This window comes from Cariama cristata, unplaced genomic scaffold (genome assembly GCF_000690535.1).
Source record: "Cariama cristata isolate BGI_N322 unplaced genomic scaffold, ASM69053v1 scaffold2572, whole genome shotgun sequence".
NCBI lineage: Eukaryota > Metazoa > Chordata > Aves > Cariamiformes > Cariamidae > Cariama > Cariama cristata.
Window position 1 is genome coordinate 38,010 of NW_009605312.1, and position 20,563 is coordinate 58,572.

The window sequence follows — 20,563 nt, forward strand, 5'->3', positions numbered from 1 at the left end:
GACACAGGCAATGGTTAGAGAAGTGTAAAAGACTGGTTCTATGCAGGCTTTAAAGGTACCAATGTAAAGGAGCAAATGTGAAGATTTTCTTTCAGTTAATACATAAAGAATATTGATTTTGTTTCCTTATTATAAAAATAAGGAATGATGAAAAAATAAGAAAATGACAGGGCTGTAATAAAAAGTTTTCTTGCATATGTGTTTGTTCCGCTGTATGGTTACTGGTTCCCATATACCCATTCAAAATCTTTTATCAGTATAAAGATACAGTAAAATAGTGCATGTTAACAGTAAAAGTTAACAGTTAATGTTAAATACAGCTTCTTTATAATAATAATTATATTAGTAATTTACTTGTTCAAAGTATTATATTGGAAACAAGTTAGCTTATGGACTCTTAGTAAGTACCAGGCTGCGTAACTGCTCTTTTCTCTAACCCCTTGTTCTATGTTTACAGCTAAGCAACAACAGTATAGCTTGCATTTTAGGAAGTGATATAATTTATCAAAATATTTCTAAACTAATCTAGGGGGCAGGGAAAGAAGAATTGGTGTAATGCTAAATCTGGATCTCACTCCACCCATAGCACTTTGTTCAAATGTCCACTCTTGGAAAACATCAATGAAAAACCACCCACAAAAAAGTCGGTCCCCAGAACTACCTATTAGAATGCCTTTTAATATTCAACAGTTCAAAAGCATTTTTAAATAACATATTTCCTTCTGTGTCATTTAAAGGGCTAAACTAATATGTTTTCTTTTGTGGATATGTTTTGTGTCAATATTTCCAGCTGTTTCCACAATTTCCAATCTGTGGTCTGAAATTTAAACTATGTCTATTGTTTCACAGAGCTATGTGTGCACATCAAGTTCAGTTAACTGTATTCTGTCAAACTTTATGTTAAAAAGCCTTTCAGTCAAAAAGAGACTTCAGAAATAGTGAGAATTTTAAACAGATTGTTGTAATGTAATTTGGCTCTAGACGTACAATGAAATACATACGGAAGACTTAGGATAAGAATGTTTGTATGTATTGGGTCAGTAAGAATTTTCCTTATAGATATTCTACAACTTTTATTATAGGCAGTACTTGATAATATTTAATTTGTTAACTGAATTTCTTAAAGCAGTATAGAAGCTTTCAAATTCTACATCTTGAATATGGATTTAAAATTCACTTGTGGACCTATTTAGCATATGGATAATATATAAACTAAGCTGGTCTTGAGCTGATACTTCCATTTCATTGTTTTCCTCTGACATCAGTGTATCAGACTTGCAGAAGAGTACACTGTGACAATATGTTTAGGTTTAAACAATTACAGATAATTAGAGTGGTAAATGTCATGATGTACAAGTGTTAGTGAAATATGTTTTCAATTAATACTTTGCTTTGTGTCATATTTCATCCATTGAAGCCAGCAATACCCTCAAGATGCTTTAGCCCCTTTATGGAACTTCTCCACTCCCTAGCAATTATCTGTAATTAATACCTTGCTAAAATGTTGGAATTGCTTAGTCTTGTCCTAGTATCATTTGTTACCCATATATTTTAAAATGTAACTTAATTTTAATTCAAAGTAAATTCTTTCACAGATAAACTTTTCTGAAATTTTCTCTTCCATTCTGAGGCAAAATAAAAATACGTGTTTTTTTAATCTGTATGTTATTCATGTTAGTAGAATATAGTTTGCGTTCTACCAGAAATTTTTTACTGAAAACAAAAGAAAAAAAGGAAACATTCTGGTAATAAATATTTGGAATTGGAAGTCACTAGGCCATTTCTGGTTTCACTGGCAACTTATCACTGGACCCCTTTACTCAAGAGATTACTCCATTTTACATATTTTGGAGCTAGAGTTCCCTATTCCTTTATATTTTCTGTTGACCTTTGTAGTATCTTGATTATTTAAAGAATATAAATAATTTCTGCTTAATTTAAAAATATTCCAAAGTGTCTTTTTGAAACCCCTGTTTTCTTTAGTATTCTGAAAGAAGTCTTTCTTTTTGAGTTACTCTATCTTCTTGTGTCTTGTTTTGTTTTGTTACTCAAAGCACTTAAACTTCTGTAGTGATGTATAGCACTTAAATTACTTTTCTAAGTGGGCTGTGTAAAAGTATCTTCTTTTTGGTTGCAGTCATGACAAACTAAAATGACAAATGTTACTAGTGTAAATAATATGAAAGTGATAACTATGGTTTTTTTAAGACGTCTTTGTGTGTTACTAATACAATTCAGATGTATATTGCTGATGAATTCCTTGAATTTCACTGACGCATTATAAAACAAGAATAGAAACAAAAAACTTTATTCATCTTTTTTTATTAAACTTCTTGATGAAATTATAAAAAAAAAGGCAAGTTGTATTGCATCACTCAGTTGGATCTTCTTTAACCCACTTAAATTTTTGCATTCTTGACGATTTTGAATTCTTGAATCCTGGAGGAGACTGTGAATTACTGAGCACGGTATCTGGACTGTCACATTTTATTTGAAACATGAATTTATAGACACCTGGTTAAATATGACACAGTGGAAGGGTTATTTCAGCTTTTGTAAAGGAAAGCTTATGTATTGCAGAGCTAATTGTCATTCTTTAAGGAGTGAACCAGCATCTCGTTTGAGGTTGCTGAAGCTGATAATAGCCTACTTGCATAATAAGGTGTTTCACTGAAGCTTTTACCAAAGACTCTTTAAGGAAACTGAACAGATTTGGGATAAGAGTAAGGATTTAGCAGAGTAGATTATTTGTTAGGAGATAAGAAACAAGGTAAAAGTGCATGACCGGTTTTCATAGCAGTAAATCACCAGTGGAGTTTTGTGAAGATCTGTGCTGGGACATTTGCAGTTCATTTTATTCATAAATAATTTGGAACAGGAAGTGGAGATACCCATTATTTTTTTTCTGGGTAATAGTGATGAGGGCTAACTAGAAGGTTTGTAGAAGGATGTTATGATAAAATGGATAGGTAAGTGTCAATAAATGTAAATGAGGGCAAAAGGTTGATCAAAGTTTTGAAGTAGCTTCCACACATGGAATGACTGAATGGATGTTGAAAGATGTGAGAAGAGATGTGGTGGAGCATTTTGAAGGGCTCAGAAGGTGGTTTTGCGCTCTTTTCTGTCAGAACAACAGAGCATGTGATGAAAAGAGTGATGAATCAGATGCTCCCTGATGCAGGTGCTGAAAAAAATACTACTTTTCAAAAAGTAATTGAGTGAATTGAAGATTCCTCTAATTCACTGAGGACTGTTAAGGCAGTCACTTCTGGTTCAATGTGTCTCTCAGGGACTTCTTAATTTAGGGATTTCCTAAGCCAGGATAATAGCTTTATAGGAGGCCAAGGGAGTATTCTGGGAAAGTAAGAAGGTATGATTGCCTTATTTACTTATCCTTGACTATCCACTGCCAACCTCTGAGACTGGATACTGGGCTAGCCAGCCTATGGTCTTACTAAATGGATCCATTTTTTATGAAAGATGCTATCTTAAGTTGTCCTTCCTTAGTGCATGTAATTCATGTTTCTGGATAGACTGGTAATTTAGCAGTATGAAAATAGACTAGAACTTTATCTTAATCAGGCCAATTCATTTTGAGGTAGTTCTGTCTGATAAGCTCCCAATTCCTGCTTTAGCACCTGCCTGTATTTTGGCTCAAGAGATTCTGCTCCCTACTCAGTTTTCCATTAATAGGATTCTTATAATCGCTAACTATAGGAAGCCAAACTGCTTGGGAAGAGTGTGTTGAGAGAAGAACGCCTCTTCTAGATGACTAAAAAGTAGACAAACTTTTTTGGGGGTTTTGTTGATTATTATTATTTTTTTTTTAAACCTGGAAGGCTCATGGAGCAACTTGAAACTTTGCAATTTTGTGTGCATATAACTAGAGAAAAATAGATGGAAACGTGTAAGGAATACAGAGGTTCTTAGTTACTACCATCCTTTTCTGATGCTGCAAAAACCAAAACAGACAAGGCATTTGAAAAGTCATGCTTCTACAATTTATTAACTTGTTCCCCTGCTCTAAAAGTGTCACTAGAAGGTTGCTGATTTCTTTTGGTGAGGCCTCAACTCCATCAAAAATTTTTCTTATACATGTAACTTCTTACTGATTTAGTTATCAACATAAACATTTAGCAAGATATTTGCAGCGCCTAATTGAATTAATTTGTGGTTATAAAGTATTCCTTTGCTTCTGTTAACACTTTCCTAGATAGCTAGAATTTGTCAAAAACTTCTTGAAAGGGTTTTATTTCTGATTCATCCTGAACTTACCTACCTAATGCAGCGTGTATTATCCTGGACAGGACTGTTGAGATGTAAGGTTTAATTAATGAAAGAAAATCTGTTATTGCTTAAAAGTGTGATTTCTTTAAGATTAATTAAGAATATTTATTCTTTTTTAATTACTACAGTGTACAGACTATGACCTAGATTATGGAACGGAATGTTTGCATCTGGCTCTGAAATACTGTAAAACAAATGCCAAACTTGTTGAAGGAACAGCTGACCTCTGGAAGGTAAGGGCAATAATAATCTCTATTTGTATATATATTTTAATAAAATTTGCATATTACCATAAAAATTCAGATGTGTTTTCAATTAGATTATCATGAGCTTTTTTTTAGGGCTCGTTATTGTAGACAGACTTGGGCAGATGTTACCTGAGATAATGAATGAAGACATTATTTATCTGGAAGTAGGAAAGCTAACTAGGTACTTGAATAGCCTGAGAATCTGTAAAACTGTAAATCCATAATCTCTAAAATTTAAGAATATTTGTTTGAGATGAGCTTTCTCCTGCTATTTCTATATCTTTTGTCTATTTTCCTCCAGTTTTCCTATGAGAACATCACTTTTTATATAATACCAAATACCTGGTTAACAACAGTTTGATTTTTAGAGCAGTTCATTACATTCAGTAATGCTGTGATGTTTAAGACCTCTTCAAACAATCTTAAAATTTTTTAAACATCATTCACCTTGTCTGATAATCTGAGGTTTCTCATGACTGGCAAAGCAAATGTGTGTACAGGTGCCAAAGGATACATCCCTGCTGCTTAGAAGTATCCCATTTCATTGTTTTGGATGGTGGGATGTTATTCTTTCACAGTAGCTGTTGTGTCATGCAATTTTTAAGTGTTCCCCCTTTTTTTTTTTTTATTTTATTTATTACCACATTGAAGGATCTGGAAGCAGCTCAAATCACTCCATCTGTCTTTGACAGTAAATTTCCTCCAATGGGACATGATTTCTAATAATATGACAGTAAATCTTAGACAGAAAGGTAATTTCCTGAAACTGCAGTGCAAATTTCCTGTGCAATTTAGCAGCAAAATTTAGTTATGTACTCGTTGCATACAGCAACATCTTTCAGTATCTTTCTGGGGACATAGTCTTTCTGAAACAGTATATTGTCTGTTTTCCTGTTCAGTCTTCTGAGGGACAGATTATGTCATGCATATTTGCATTCCATCACTTTTTGGATGGTTTCCTTGTTCTAATTGCAAAGCATGGTGCTTACGTGAAGGGTAACAAAATACACCCATAACGTTCATTTAGTACTGTGTTATGTTTTTTTAGTTCTTTACTATCTGTAGATACTACTGATGCCCAGCAGATGAAATGTAGTCTTTTGACCTAGAATGACAGAATAATTAATACTGAAGGAAATACCTAGATGTAATATGGTCAAACATCTTGCTGAAAGTGGGGCAGGTTAGATTAGGGTGTGCAGGGCCTTGTTCAGTTGAGTTTTGAATATGTTCAAGAACAGAGATTTCACAGACTCTCTGGGAAGAAAAATTCCAATGCATATCCCCCCATATGGAGGAGATTTTTTTCCTAATATTTGGTCAGCATTTCCCTTGCTGCCTCTTGTGCTGGGAAAGGATGAAAGGCCAACAGAAAGATCTGCAGGAAAAGTCAAATTTACTTTTCTCTGTGGCCATTAATTATGACCCTTCCCCACGCTTCATCTTACATTCTTCAGGCTGAACAAGCCAAGTTCTCTCACACCGTCTCAGCAGCCCTGTGCTGGGCTTCCTCCTGTTCCTCATTGCGTTATACTGAGGAGCCCAAAACTAGAAACAGTACTCTGATGTGTTCTCAAAAGTGCTGAATACAAGGGAATAATGCCTGTATTCCCTCTAATAGAGTCTACTTCCTTACTGAAACAGCCCAGTCAGTTGGACTCCTTTTCTGCAGTGCAACACACTGCTGACTCATGCTCAGGTTGTCCAGAAGATCCTTTTCTGCAAAGCTGTTTTGGCATTGGTATGGACTGCTGCACAGGGTTATTCTGTCCCAGATGCAGGATGATGTATTTGTGTGTGTTGTATTTCACAAGGTTTCTGTCAGCCCCTTTCTCCAGCCTTTCAGGATCCTTCTAAATGAGTGTTGGACCCTTCAGCATATTGAATACTTCCCACTTGTTGTCATCTCCTAGTTCAGGCTATTTCCCCTTTCCCCTAGTAAAGATATTAGACAGTATTGTCCCCAGCATCAGTTCCTGAGGAACACCACTAGTAACCAGTCTGCAGTTACACTTCAAACTTGAGCTCACGCACGCTCTGTGTTAAAAGAGAATTATTGAAGTGTTAGTGCCAATCCAACATTGTTGGTGAAGCAAAATCCTGATGCTGTTAACTTTCTTCACCTGGGAGAAGAGACCAACAAACCAGTGATAGGACAAGAGGAAATGGCCTCAGGTTGTGCCAGGGGAGGTTTAGATTGGATATTATGAAGAATTTCTTCACTGAAGGGGTTGTCAAGCATTGGAACAAGCTGCCCAGGGAAGTGGTTGAGTCACCACCCCTGGAGGTATTTAAAAGACCTGTAGATGTGGTGCTTAGGGACGTGGTTTAGTGGTGGACTTGGCCATGCTAGGTTTACGGTTGGACTCGATGATCTTAAAGGTCCTTTCCAACCTAAATGGTTTTATGATTTTGTGATTCTATGATTCTAGCGTGCGAGACCCATTGCAGTAGCACTGGGCTTTAAAGAAGCCTGTAAACATGTGGAAAATGATAACATGTGAAGAGTGAATTCCTCGTAGGATGCTCGGATCTTGGACCAAGAATTTTTTTTTAGCTGGTGGCATACTGGAGAATATGATGGAGAAGGAGATTCAGGTAGAAAAACTGAAAGTATTGTGGACCAGGTGAAAAAGTCTATTGGGTTTGCGTGGCAAGCTTTTGGCAGTGAGGGGATGCTACAGGGGTGGCTTCTGTGAGAAGCTACTAGAAGCTTCCCCATGTCCAATAGTGCCAGTGCCAGTCAGCTCCAAGATGGACCTGCCGCTGGCTAAGGCCTAGTCAGTGTTGGTGGTAGCACCTCTGGGGTAACATAGTTAAGAAGGTGGAAAAAAAAACAACAGCAGAGAGAGGAGTGAGAACAGGAGAGAAACAGCCCTGCAGCCCGCCAGGTCAGTGCGGAAGGAGGGGGAGGAGATGCTGCAGGCCCGGAGCAGAGGTTCCCCACCAGCCCGTGGTGCAGCCCATGGTGAAGCCGGCTGTCCCCCGGCAGCCCACGGAGGCCCACGCTGGAGCAGATCCCCACCTGCAGCCCGGGGAGGACCCCATGCTGGAGCAGGGGCATGCCCAAAGGAGGCTGGGACCCCGTGGGAAGCCCACACTGGAGCAGGCTCCTGGCAGGCCCTGTGGCCCCATGGAGAGAGGAGCCCAGGCTGGAGCAGGTTTGCGGGTTTGTGACCCTGCGGGGGACCCAGGCGGGAGCAGTCTGTGCCTGAAGGGCTGCACCCCGGGGAAGGGACCCATGCTGGAGCCATGTGTGAAGAACTACAGTGTGTGGGAAGGACCCACATTGGAAGAGTGTGAGGAGCAAGGAGCAGCAGAAACAATATGTGGTGAACTGACTGCAACCCCCATTCCCCATCCCCCTGCACTGCTGGGTTGGGGGAGGCAGAGAATTGGGGAATGAAGTTGAGCCTGGGAACAAGGGAGGGGTGGAGGGAAGGTGTGTTAAGTTTTGGTTTTAATTCTCATTACCCTACTCTCATTTCACTTGGCAATAAATTAAATTGATTTCCATGAGTCTGTTTTGCCTGTGAGGGTAACTGCTGAATGATCTCTCCCTGTCCTTATCTAGGCCTGTGAGCCTTTTGTTTTATTTTCTCTCCTCTGTCCAGCTGAGGAGGGGAGTGATAGAGCAGCTTTGCTGGGCTCCTGGCATCCAGCAAACGTTAACCCACCACAGAGTCTCAGTGTTGACAGTGTTGTGCAGTGTGACAGTAGCAACAGCACCCATTTATGCACAGATACTGTGCTGCAGGCAATGCAGAGCAGTCAATATGCTATATATAGTGTACGCAAAGATGCTGGTGCCATGTTATTAAAGTACCTATACATTCTCACATCCTATTCCTGGTCTTATTTTGTAGCTAGAAGTCACTGATGTCTTCTGTGGCTTGTGAAGACAGTCAAAGTCAAAGGCATAAAAATGGCAAGGTCTGTAAAATAGTAGATTGTTTCTGCAGCAAATACTTAGATTAGAGGCTACAGAGGAAGATAGCTCCTTCCAGCTTGAATAGCACCCTGGTATTGGTCCCTCTGTACTGGGGTGTTTGGCAGGTGCCTTGGAGCAGTACCATTGGAGATGAGAACACTCGTGCTTAGTCTGTGCGATGTGATGAAGTGCAGAAGACTGCGAATTTTCTCAAGTGATGCTTGCCTACAAAATGGTTAGGAGCTATTGCTCTTTAACTAGTCACCTTTCAGAAGCAGAATTATCCTTCCTTAGCTGTCAGAATAATGTAATTTGTAATATGTTGTTGGTTTTTTCTGTAAGGCTTTTCAATGCTGAAATAAATTATATTTCATATGCCAAGAACTGGTGTGCTCACAATGGCCCCAGTCTTATTTTTTCAACAGGCAAAAAAAAAAATTCTATCCAGATACATGAGAACTAAAATAAATAATTATTGTTCAGTTGAGGTTTCAGAGGATATGTAACAGAAAAACTGCAGTCAATTAACAGGTGGAGAACAGTTTCTAAAGTTCAGTTATTACAAATCAATTTCATCCTATGTGGACCTTGAATCTTTAAAGAGCAGACATGATATTTGTAAGAATTCGGTTTCTTTATTAGATGCACAACCTACACAACATTAAATGACTCAAAGCTGTGGACAAAAGTTACTTATGTGTGCATATATATTGTTTTCTTGAGTTAACTCTGATTATTCTACCCGAGTGCTGTCTACTTATAGTGCATTAGAAAAAGTAACATTTCAAAGTCACTTACCCTTGGAGCTAAAGCAAGAGATTGTTTGTTTACTTTCTGGTAACAAATTACAAAATTAAAATCATTCTTTGTAGTGACAACAACCAGGCAGGAACATGCAGATTACTTCAGTGTTATAAATATTTATAAGTTCTATTATAAATGTAGTTATTGTGTAACTATTTATAAGAAATTTAGGATCAGGATGGCAAAAAGGAAACAGAATGACACTATCAATGCCATATTTACAGTTTCTCACTTTTGAAACAAAATTACCTTAAATGTTCTGGACCATATCCTGTTAATTAAAGTATAAAATAATGTAACAGAATGTAATTGTTGGAGTCTAATATATGTGTGTGTATAATGCAGATTTTAAAAAGATTGATAAGCGTTTAAAGACTTAATGCTGATACTGTGAAAAATCTTCACTATTTCTAAAACCAACAGATTATTTTCTAATTCTACAAAAATATCCCATACAAAGGAGATCTGTGTCGTACCTTACTATAACAGAGGGAAATACTTCATTAAACTAAAATGTAGTGCATTTTGTGTATGTGTGATCATAACTCTTTACCAAGCAAACAGAGTAAAGTTATGTTTTGCATTTAAATTAAATGGGAGTAACTTTGGGGAACTTATTTTAAAAGAGCATCTTCCTGGCTAGTGAAAAGTTGCTGTCTGACAATGGAGAGAGAAAGGCACACAGGAAAACAAACAAAAAAATCCTTGTCTGATGATTTTGAGGCTTTACTAAATAGATATAGTAGATTGTTTATTATACAGATAAGTAGAGACATGTTTAATGAGTAAGGCTATTCTGCCTTTGCCAAATAAGCAGGTGATGGTTTCATATTCCATGGCAATGAGGTATTTGTGTTGAGTTTTAGTATTTGGCGTAGCGATATTCTGGATTGCAGCAATGATGTTCAGAAAATCTTGGAACACTAGATGCTCAAGAGGACAAAATGAAAATTAATGTTGTCACATGAAGAGAGAGAATCTGAGTAATTAGAAGCCTGTGGGTTCAGTATTGATCAACAAAACAAAAGGCTGCAGTGCTACAGGCAGAACTTCATTAATAAAGAATTAAGGGATTAATGCAACTAATGTCAACAAACATGAAATTTACTGATTTTGTGAAATTGACTTCAAGCCTTTTTTACAAGATTATAGTCCTGGCTGATAAAGATGATTGTGTTGATACAATATATGGTTGGCAGAAGTTTGATTTGTTACTACATGGCATCTTAATTAAAAATAGGATGACTCTAATTGTACTAATCCTCATTAAATAGACTAAAAATTGGATAACTGTTATATTTCAAAAGATAATTCTCACCATGTACAGTTCTGCAGAAACTGTTATTGTCTCTAAGCTGTTTAACATTTGTCTGATAAAGTTTGCAGACAACACAAAGCTTTAAGGATTTGTAAAGAGAAACGTAATTAGTCAGAAGTAACCTGTTGATAAGGATTGCTTGGCAAACAGTTTAAACAAAAGGCATGCTTTCCATTGGAGCCAAATATAAAGAAGTGTTTTTAGAAACAAAGAAAGTATAGGCCTTATTTAGAGAATTGTTCTAGGAAGGCAGTGACTTTGAAAATGGTGTAGGAATCACAGAGAATAGCAGGTTTCCACTGTGGACAAAATAACTTATGTCAGCCACAGATACAGAAACAAGAATATGAAATTAGAAAAGAGATGTTCTAGTATTACAAGGTCAATTCTAGTATTATTATGGTCAAATCTGGACTCAAGCTCTGTGCAACTGTTGATAAATAGAGAAGGTTCAGAGAAGAGCATGGAAAAAGAAGATTAAAGGTAATTTGATAAGTCCGTATAGATTTAACTTAATGATGTGACATAAAAAAACCAGAAATGGATAAGGTAGAAGATCTATCTTCTGCAAAGTGAGAGAGAACTCCTGTGTGTCGTTTTTCTTGCTTGTTCTTTTTCCACTGTGATTTTTGCACCTCACTTGGGCTGCGGGATCGGAGAGTGCCATCATACTTTCTGATATAGAGTGACAGTTAACGTATTCTTCCTGGTTGATTTGGCTAGGTCTGAACTCCTTCCAGCTGGGGTTGGCCTAGAATGCAAATCCACTGTAGTGAAACTAGGAATAAAGCAGTATGGCTGCTCAGAACAATAAACTGTTGTGCTGAATAGCCTTAAAAGTTGTTTAAAACAAATTCATACTAAAACAATCAATGGTTAGAATTAAACCAAAAGGTGTCTATGTCGTGGTTGCCTACCTTTTGAATAAGTCTCATCTAAATTGTGAGAACACCTCTTAATCAGCACAGGAAAATCCAGAGGCATTATGAATATCCATACCTTAAGAGAAACTTTGATTCAATATAGCATCTTATTCTATTGAAAGAGATGTAGAGGATCCCTCCCTCCCTCCCTGACTGGTAACTGGCGGTCACCTGTGGTAGCTGGCAGGGTTTTTCTCTCTGCCAACTTTAGTATTTTCATAAAGCTTATAGGAGCTTGTGTCTGAAATTAGCTTATAGGATCAAAGATTATGAAAGAAATATGGATAGTGTGACATGGTCTCAGATGATTTATTCCTCTAGGAAACCACCCTAAAAAGTATTTGCTGATGTCTGGCTCAGAATTTCGGAAGTGATTTTAAAGGTTCATTCTTGATTTTTTGTTCTTCTGTGCTGTTTTCTTGAAGACTAGGCCTACTTCATGAAGTAACTTTTAAAAATCAGACTATTTAAAACTACTTTTGCATCTCAAAGAGATTGTGAACCTTAGAGTACCTGAGACCACTTTTGACAGAGCGTAGGTGGTCTTGTTTCTTGAAAGATTTTTAGGTGGTAATCTGTTACAGGTTTACTGAAAGTTCAGTATAAAAACCCACTGGAAACAGGTAATTAGAAATAAACCTTGCAACAAAATTGATCACTCAATAATTCTTTGTCCTTAAATTTAAATTCAAGACATTGATTCTTCCCAACAGTATGTAAGCTCAGACACCTAAGATTTCTCAGGCTAGATTAATTTTCTGGCTGCTTCTCCTGCAGGGCAAGCTGTAGGGAAGCAAGTTAATTTTTAATTTTAAAAGAATATAATTCCTTGGAGAAATGGTAAATAATGAGAAAGGTAATAATATTAATCTGTTTGACTACAATACACAGCTTAATTTATGAGATGGAAAGTGGTTACAAGAACCCTTATGTTAAAATCAAATAATCATTTACTTGGAGACTAAAATGCTGATACCTACAATTGTATGCTTCTGCTGTAAGATTTACTTTGCAGCACTAAAGCTTTTGGAGTCCTATTCAACCCATTTCAAGAAACAAAAAAGTTATTCAGACTCTAGAAAAACAAATGCAGAAAATCCAGTAATGTTTTATTTAACATGAAAGGAAGTTACAGTAAAAAGAAAGGCAAATATTTAGGAGTTATATCAGTTCATGTCACTGCATGTCATTGTGAAGACATTGCTAGCAAAGACTGTTAATGTCTTGAGTAGATGCTGTCTGTAGTTTTCTGTTGTTTTATTTGCAAAGCCTGATACCAGGACTGTCAACTACCATGAGGGTACAAAGGCAGATATGAAAGGTGTTTTTTGCAAGTACCAAGTAAATATTCAGCATCTTATTGTCCATCTATCTTGATGTGATTAATGTCTTCAAGAAGATCTTGTTGGTTTTTAATCCTCTGAAAGCTCATACGAAGCCTACTATAGTCTCACTGACTCCCACTGATTAATATGACTCTCATTAACAGTAATAGTCTTGCACTACTGAAAAATTACACCTATATTAGTAAAAGAAATAATGAGGCTTCTCCCTGGCTGGCAATCTTATGATCACAGGTCCTATAAAAAATTAATTTATTTAACAATAGAATTATAGAGTAGAATGGATGTGTGAAAATAGATGCAATATCAAGGTTTTATGATTCTTCAAAGGGTTAAAAATAGTTTTAGGTTTCAAATGAGTTCGAAACAGATCTAAGTATTTAAAGAAAAGGTTTCTCTCGAGTCTCCGGTTATTTCTGCAACTTCTGTTCTCATGACTTGCCAGTGACATTTTACCAGAACTAAGAAATCGACAATATCATTTGTTTATGGTATTTCAAATGTAAAGAATTGCCTTCGGGCCATTGTTTTATTAGTTTTGCATTCCTTCCTGCTGTGTTGAATTTAATGAGGCTTGTCTGTCCTTTAGGTGACCTACAAACGGGATCTGTATGCAGCTGAATCGATTATTAAGGGTATGTGTTCGTCCTTGTGGCTGTCAGTTTGCATATTCATGAGTCTAATTAAGAATCGTGTGTGCTATAGTTTTAAATGTCTTTAAGAAAAATTTTATGGTGAATAAAATGTGCTTAGGCAAGTTGTTTTAGCTTGTTCACTGGAATACTTATCTTATGCATTATTTACCTTTATTTACTTCTCTTAGAATAGAGAACCTTAAAAAAAGCTGTGTATATTACAGAGTCAAACAGAGTTTTAAATGACTTTATAAGGAATAAACAAATTTTTTTCTTTCATCTGCAGTTCAATTCTGAATATGTTCCATCTTTCTAATCTAAGTAGTAGACTGAAAATTAAATACTGACTCTTTAGGGCTCTTCACTCTCTTACATACAGCAACTTGTTACCTAAATCGATATAGCAATTATATGATATTGAGGTATTCCATTAATTTATAAATACTTTGTTGAACTGGTTTTTAACCTTTTCCTATACTGGTAACAGTGGTTTCATAGCAGTTTAATATAAAGACTAGATTTAGTCTTTATCTTGATCGACTTAATCTAAAAACAATGTAGAAAGAAAGAACTCTTAAGTACTGTATAATGAGCACACTGATGGTTACTGTGAACTGATAGGCACTGATTCATTGGACTCTTGCTTAACGCCTTGTTGAGAACTGGGGATAGAAGGCCAGAAACTGATGAAGAGAAAGGGACTTCCTTTTGGATTAAAAATATCTTTCCAGAGAAAAGACTGTGGTTCCTATTTAAGGAGAACAGAGCAAAACTCATGTGCTGTCAGGACATGGTGAGTGACTGGCTAGTTGTTTGCTTTGGTAGCTCATGTGTTGTGACAAGATCCGGTATCGGCGTAGCTTCTGGTTTGCGTAAATTGGACCATGCCAAGTATAGCTCTGTCACTCTAGACAAGCTAGAAAGCTTAAATAGAGCTCAGATACCACTGTGGTATTCTGCATGCTGCTTCTTTAGACATCCAGGAATGCAACAAGTTTGAAGTTTCTGGTTATTACAGTGGGCAAATATTACATATTATATGCATTGCTAGAACTACCTGACTGAATTTTTCAGGTACGTGTCAAGGAGATAGGGCTGGGAAACCTTGGAAATTCTGGTTTTGACAGGGAATGGGCACTCATCTCCATAGCTGGAGGCCTGGAATTTTTGAAAATCTTGTTTCGAGTAGGATTCTCAGAGGTTCTACACTCCTCTAGCTTTCAAGCTGGTTTCCAAACATATTCAAGACAAGAAGGTGGCTGGGAGTAGTTGGTGTGAAAGGGGAAATTATGCCTGAGCAACCTGGTAGCCTTCTACAATGAAGTGACTGGCTTGGTGGATGAGAGCAGAGCAGTGAATATGGTTTGCCTTGATTTCAGCAAGGCTTTTGACACTGTCTCCCATGACATTCTCATTGACAAACTGATGTACAGACTAGAAAAGTGGACAGTGAGGTGCACTGAAAACTGGCTGAACTGCCAGACTCAAACAGTGAAGTCCAGCTGGACCCAGTCACTAGTGGTCTACCCTAGGGGTCAATGCCGGTTAAAATCTTCACTAATGATCTGAACGACAGGGCAGAGCACACCTTCAGCAGGTCTGGATGATGTAAAATTGGGAGGAGTAGTTGATAGACCAGGTGGTTGTGCTACCATTCAGAAGGACCTTGACAGACTAGAGAAATGGGTGAACAGGAGTCTCGTGAAATTCAGCAAGGGCAAGTGCAAACTCCTGCACTTGGGAAGCACCATTACAGGCTGGGGGTTGATGGTTACACCTGGAGGAGAGAAGGCTCAGGGGGATCTTAGCAATGTGTATAAATGCCAGATGGGGTGGAGTGAAGAAGTTGGAGCCAGACTGTTCCTCAGTGATGTTCAGCAAAAAGAGAACAGGCAATGGACACAAGCTGAAATTCAGAAAATTCCAGTTGTACATTTGGAAAGCCTGGAAATTCTTAGGATTCTCAGGTTTTTTTATTACAAAGCTGAGAGGCTGGAAGGGAGACTGTCCTTGATTTCCTAGGAATCATTCGTTCAGCTGAGATTGCTAATATGAGCATCTCTTGGCTGATAAATGCCATTTTTCATCTGCTTTTATTGAGTTACTGAAAAGAATATTTCATCTCAGAAATTACTTGGGTTAATATTTTCAGAACAATATTTTTAACTTATTCAAGCTTATGGGAAGCTTTGAAAATGGGGATGTCATCTGACTTAAACTGGAAAAGCATTTTCAAAATATGCAGTTTCCCATTTTGTCCACTTATTTTTTGATAGCTATTGGATATTTATGAACTTTAAGCAAACAGAATTCATTCTACCATTAAGAGTTTTTCACAAATAAAATCTAGATAAGAAACTCTTGAGTTGGCCCAGTGATTATCAAAACACTTTTTAAAGTTTTCTGAAATTCTTGTTCTCTTGGAAAAGTACATAGTAGTTTTCATTTAATTTTAAATGATCTTTCCTTGGATAAAAAAATTCAATAAAAATATAAATTTTAAAATTCAAATATTGTTATTGTGGTTGTCATATGAGCAAAATGACTCATAAGACAAAAATAGTTAATAGAATGAATCAGTATGCAAAAGAGGGATTTCGTGGTACAATGTGACACAAAATTAAGCAGTGATTTTATGTCCTTGATGAATAGGAATTGGAATTTATATCTTACCTTGAATAATAGATCAATGGAAAAAACGGAAGTTTCCATTCTTTGAGAAGTGCAAAAGTAATTACATAAAAAAGAAGTTATTTTTTTCCAGTCTAAATATAGATCCCGTTACACCATCCTCACAGAATTCCTAGTTCTAGTAGAGTGTATGCATGCTTTTACAGTACAGACTTCTTTTAATTTTAAGTATTAACTGTAATTTTAAGTATTTTCTATATAGCAGAGACTGTCAAAGAAAAATTCTCTCTGGTAACATTAATAAGGAAATGCAGAAAGCTGATTCAGCTGCTTGGATGTGCTGTTTTGTTACAATATTTGTAAATATTTGCTGTAACAAGAATTGTACTTCTGTCAGTCAAGCTTGCTGAAGGCAGTAATGCCAGCATAGAATGATGTAAATCCCATGAATCAGCTCAATGAATGTACTATGTTGATCATATCTTGATAAAACGTTCAATATTCAATTGGAAAAAATCTCAGCAAACTCATAGTTCTATGTTAACTTTGATCTTATTTTCCTTTTTCCTGTGTATTTTTCATATTTATTTACCATGTATGCTCTCAATATTTAATGGCAATTTATCAGCATTACTGGATCAAGTAGATCTATTTTCACTTCCATTTTCCTTGAACTTAACTGTAGACTCTACTCATTTTGTAATGCAAAAGCTAATTTATTGAACTGCATTATTCAATATTATTCAAATATTTAAGAGTTGTTTAGTTCAGAGGACCTTCAAGATATACTGAGGGTGTATAAACTTTAAATGAAAAGAAAAATCAAAACCAGTGCTGATTTATGTTTTCAAGAAGTTCTTGTTCATCATCTTGCACTTTATTTGATCCTTTACTAGATATGTTCTTGTGCAGTGGGCAAGGAGAAAGCCAGATGGACACCTTACATAAAATATGTTGCTTTATGTAACTAGGGAAGGAGGCAACACCCTGCTCCCTTCATTTCAGCTGTCTAGTTTACTTATGCCTGCTTCCCCACATATCCCCATCATTACAGAGCAGCCCTTGTGAAGGTGGGAACTGAGTCATCACACTTCTTGTGGGGAAACTAGAAACGAATATGATGTGAAAAAAATGGTTTCTGTGCTCTCCCTCTGCTCCCCTCTCATCCTTATAAAGGTTACTCCTTGTGTTTTTTTTATCAGTGCTATCCTTTCTTCTTTATAGATTATTTAAAAGAAACACAAGTGGATTGGTAATATTTTGAAACATTTTGCTTAAAAAAATGGTTTTATAGTATTTTATGTTAATTTTATGTAACACACACTATTATTTCTTACAAAAAAAGTTAAACCTGAAACAATACTGCAACCTTCATGCAAATGAATTTCCATGTTCCTGTGTATATAAAGGCTTCAATAATCTCATAAGTAATTACAGAAGATTAGTTTTAATTTATTTAAAAAATAAGATCAATTCCAAGCAGCTTTCTTTAAAACTGCTGGAGTAGAAAATGAGGATGCAGCTTATTCAAAGGAAAGAATCATTCACTGAGTTTAACTATTTCTATTTATAACTGGAGCAAAAATGCTGTAAATGACCAGTCATCCTCTTTATAGATACGTATTTTACATGTGTATTTCATCATGTTATCACATTTTTTGTTTTCACTGAAGCCAATACAGTCTTTTCCAGCTGTTGGTTATGATTAAAAGTTTATGTAGCTTAAAATGAAAATTAAGACCTTCATGGTGGTAAATCAGGCTAATCCCTTACTTGGTCTTTGTTGAGACTCATCTGATGTTCTGTTAGTGTGGCAGCATGCAGTATATCTGCTTCAGTAACCACAGTAGTCTTTATTATGCCTGGTTTGTATCAAAAACTGTATTTTAAGTTTGTTGAAGTTTAGATTTGCTTTTTGCTGCATTGCAGGAGGAAAGGGAAGACATACATGTTCTTTACTCCTTATGCAAGCAGTATAATGAGCCCTGCATATCTAATTAGGCCACCTCATAATAGATTTATCTTACATAATTAATTATCTTCAATGGGGTTTTGAATAGACACTGTTAGCACTCCAAGTCTGCAGTTTGAGTTGTGCATTATCTATTCTGGGCTCTTCAAAAATCTTCAAATACCAGATCTTCAGGTTGATATAACATGGCTTATTTTTGTAGTGGGCAGTTCAGCCGTGTAAATTAATGTTAGGCAAGCATTTTATTCACAGTTCTTGCCACACTTAAAGGAAAGCATATTTAAGGGGAGAATATATTTTTGTCCTTTAGAGCATCATCCTGTTGTACCCCTGTGTCACATCACTTGGTCTTATGTTTTTTAGTTTTACAGAGGAAATCTTAATAGCTATGTTCTGCTGTGTTGTGCTGTGCCTATGGGAAACCTTCAAGGATAGGTCACCTTCCAGAATGGCAACCATCTTAGAATCGTAAGTTTGGTTTGGTTGAAAGGAACCTTAAAGATCATCCAGTTCCAATCCCCCTGCCATCAGCAGGGATACCTTACACTAAACCTGGTTGCTCAAAGCCCCATCCAACCTGGCCTTGAACACTTCCAGGGATGGGGCATCCACAACTTCTCAGGGCAACCTGTTCCAGTGTCTCACCACCCTCACAGTGAAGAATTTCTTCCTAATATCTAATCTAAATCTACCGTCTTTTGGTTTAAAACCATTACTCCTTGTCCTATTGCAACAGACCCTACTAAAAAGTTTGTCCCCACCCTTCTTATAAGCCCCCTTTAGGTACTGGAAGACCGCTGTAAGATCTCAGTGGAGCCTTCTCTTCTCCAGGCTTAACAACCCCAACTCTCTCAGCCTGTCTTCATAGGAGAGGTGCTCCAGCACTCTGATCATCTTCGTGGCCCTCCTCTGGACTCACTCCAACAGGTCCATATCCTTCTTGTGTTGGGGGCCCCAGAGCGCAACGCAGTACGCATCCTACAGGCCAAGGCATGCTCAGTGAGGCCTTTCCTACTAGCTCAATAATTGACTGTATCACAGTGTCTGCTTTTCTTGAGAGTTCAGAACTTGCTATGCAGTGCAGTATGAAGTGCTCCTGCTTGTCATTACCCTTTTGTGCTTTCTCCCACAACTTAGGCAGCTGTCTGCTGTGTGGTAGCTACTTGCTGCTGTTTGTGAGCTCCTGTGTTACGGACCTGCTTGTGTCATGGAAGTGTGTTTTGGAGACTGACAGAGAAACAACCACTGCAAAAAAGTGGCACGCAGTGTTTCTTCTGATGATTTCAGTAACAGTCTCTGAAGAGAGGAAGGACCTTCTGCTGATTCTGATCGATTTAGAGGTAGAAACTTGGCTAGCAGAAGTCCCCAGTGTACTAATGTGCTATTCATGGCTCGCACAAGTCTCACATGGTTGTGGATTTTCAGATACTGTTCCTCCTTAGAGGCATCCTCAGGGATGGATTTTCTGGATATTTACCTCCTCTTTCCTTTCCTTCCCTTTTCCTTTTCCTTCTTTAGGATGATGATGAGATGCCAGGAACTCCAGAAACTCATATTTATGGCAGGAATACCTGGCTTCCTATGTGGAATTTACTATCTATTGCTTTGTTAAAACCCCTTCTGCTTTTGCTTGGCATTGGCTACTAGTGTGTCTGTAACCTTGCTGAGCGTAGCTGACAGCACTCTCTCCTACGTACATGGAGAAGAGGGTGCCTCTTCCTGACACTGTATATCACTTTGGACATAAATGGTGTTACCAGCGGGATGGTGGTCTACATGGTGGTTCTGCTTTGTGTCACGTTATTGAAGAGAACACAGGACAGCATTGTGCACTGGGTAGTACAGTCCTGTATCACAAACTTGGGTGGATTCAGACTCCAGGTTCAGGCCACGCAGAGTGCCTGAAGGGGAAGTCCTGCATGACGCCGTAAGGCTGGGTGCAAGGTACTACCTCTCGACATGCCACTTTGCATGCTGTTGAGGTCCTCTGGAGATGTCCCAGAAGCTGAATGTATGGGCTGGGAGGGTCTAAGGTACTAAGGGCACTGGCCTCACACTGGCTCCCCACTACTGTTCCAGTCTCCATAATTGATTTCTTTATTATTAAGTGATCTACTTTACTTTGCTGGATGCACATTTTATCACTGGATGAATTCAGCATTGATGAAGAACTTCGAAGTGCACGCATTTAATTTTGTGACTAAAGTTCAAAATTTCATGTCATCTACGATTACATTTATTAGGGACTAAAACTTGGTTCCCTTCAGCTTCGGAGAATCACAGTTATATTTTCTGTTAAGCTGTCAGTTTTATTTAGAAAATCCATTTAAGCTATATTAAAAATATTTGTTTTGATGAGAATTATTCATCCAACTGTTCCCTTTCTGGTTTCAAATAGTGAATTTTTTGCTTTGAATTATGAACATCAACAGATCTTTAAATACTTAACTTCTTATGCTAGAATACTAAGG

The 20,563-nt window shown here is 37.3% G+C and overlaps 1 protein-coding gene across 1 annotated transcript in view; it reads left to right on the top strand.

Annotated features, from left to right (window-relative positions):
- The window catches only part of ISPD (isoprenoid synthase domain containing), a gene marked incomplete at its 3' end in the record, with an annotated part of 60,927 nt that overhangs the window by 31,138 nt on the left and 9,226 nt on the right, over positions 1-20,563 (top strand). Inside the window, exons 3-4 of the mRNA XM_009695888.1 lie at positions 4,416-4,520; positions 13,444-13,489. Coding sequence (XP_009694190.1) covers positions 4,416-4,520; positions 13,444-13,489 — 151 coding nt within the window. The remainder of the gene's footprint in view (positions 1-4,415; positions 4,521-13,443; positions 13,490-20,563) is intronic.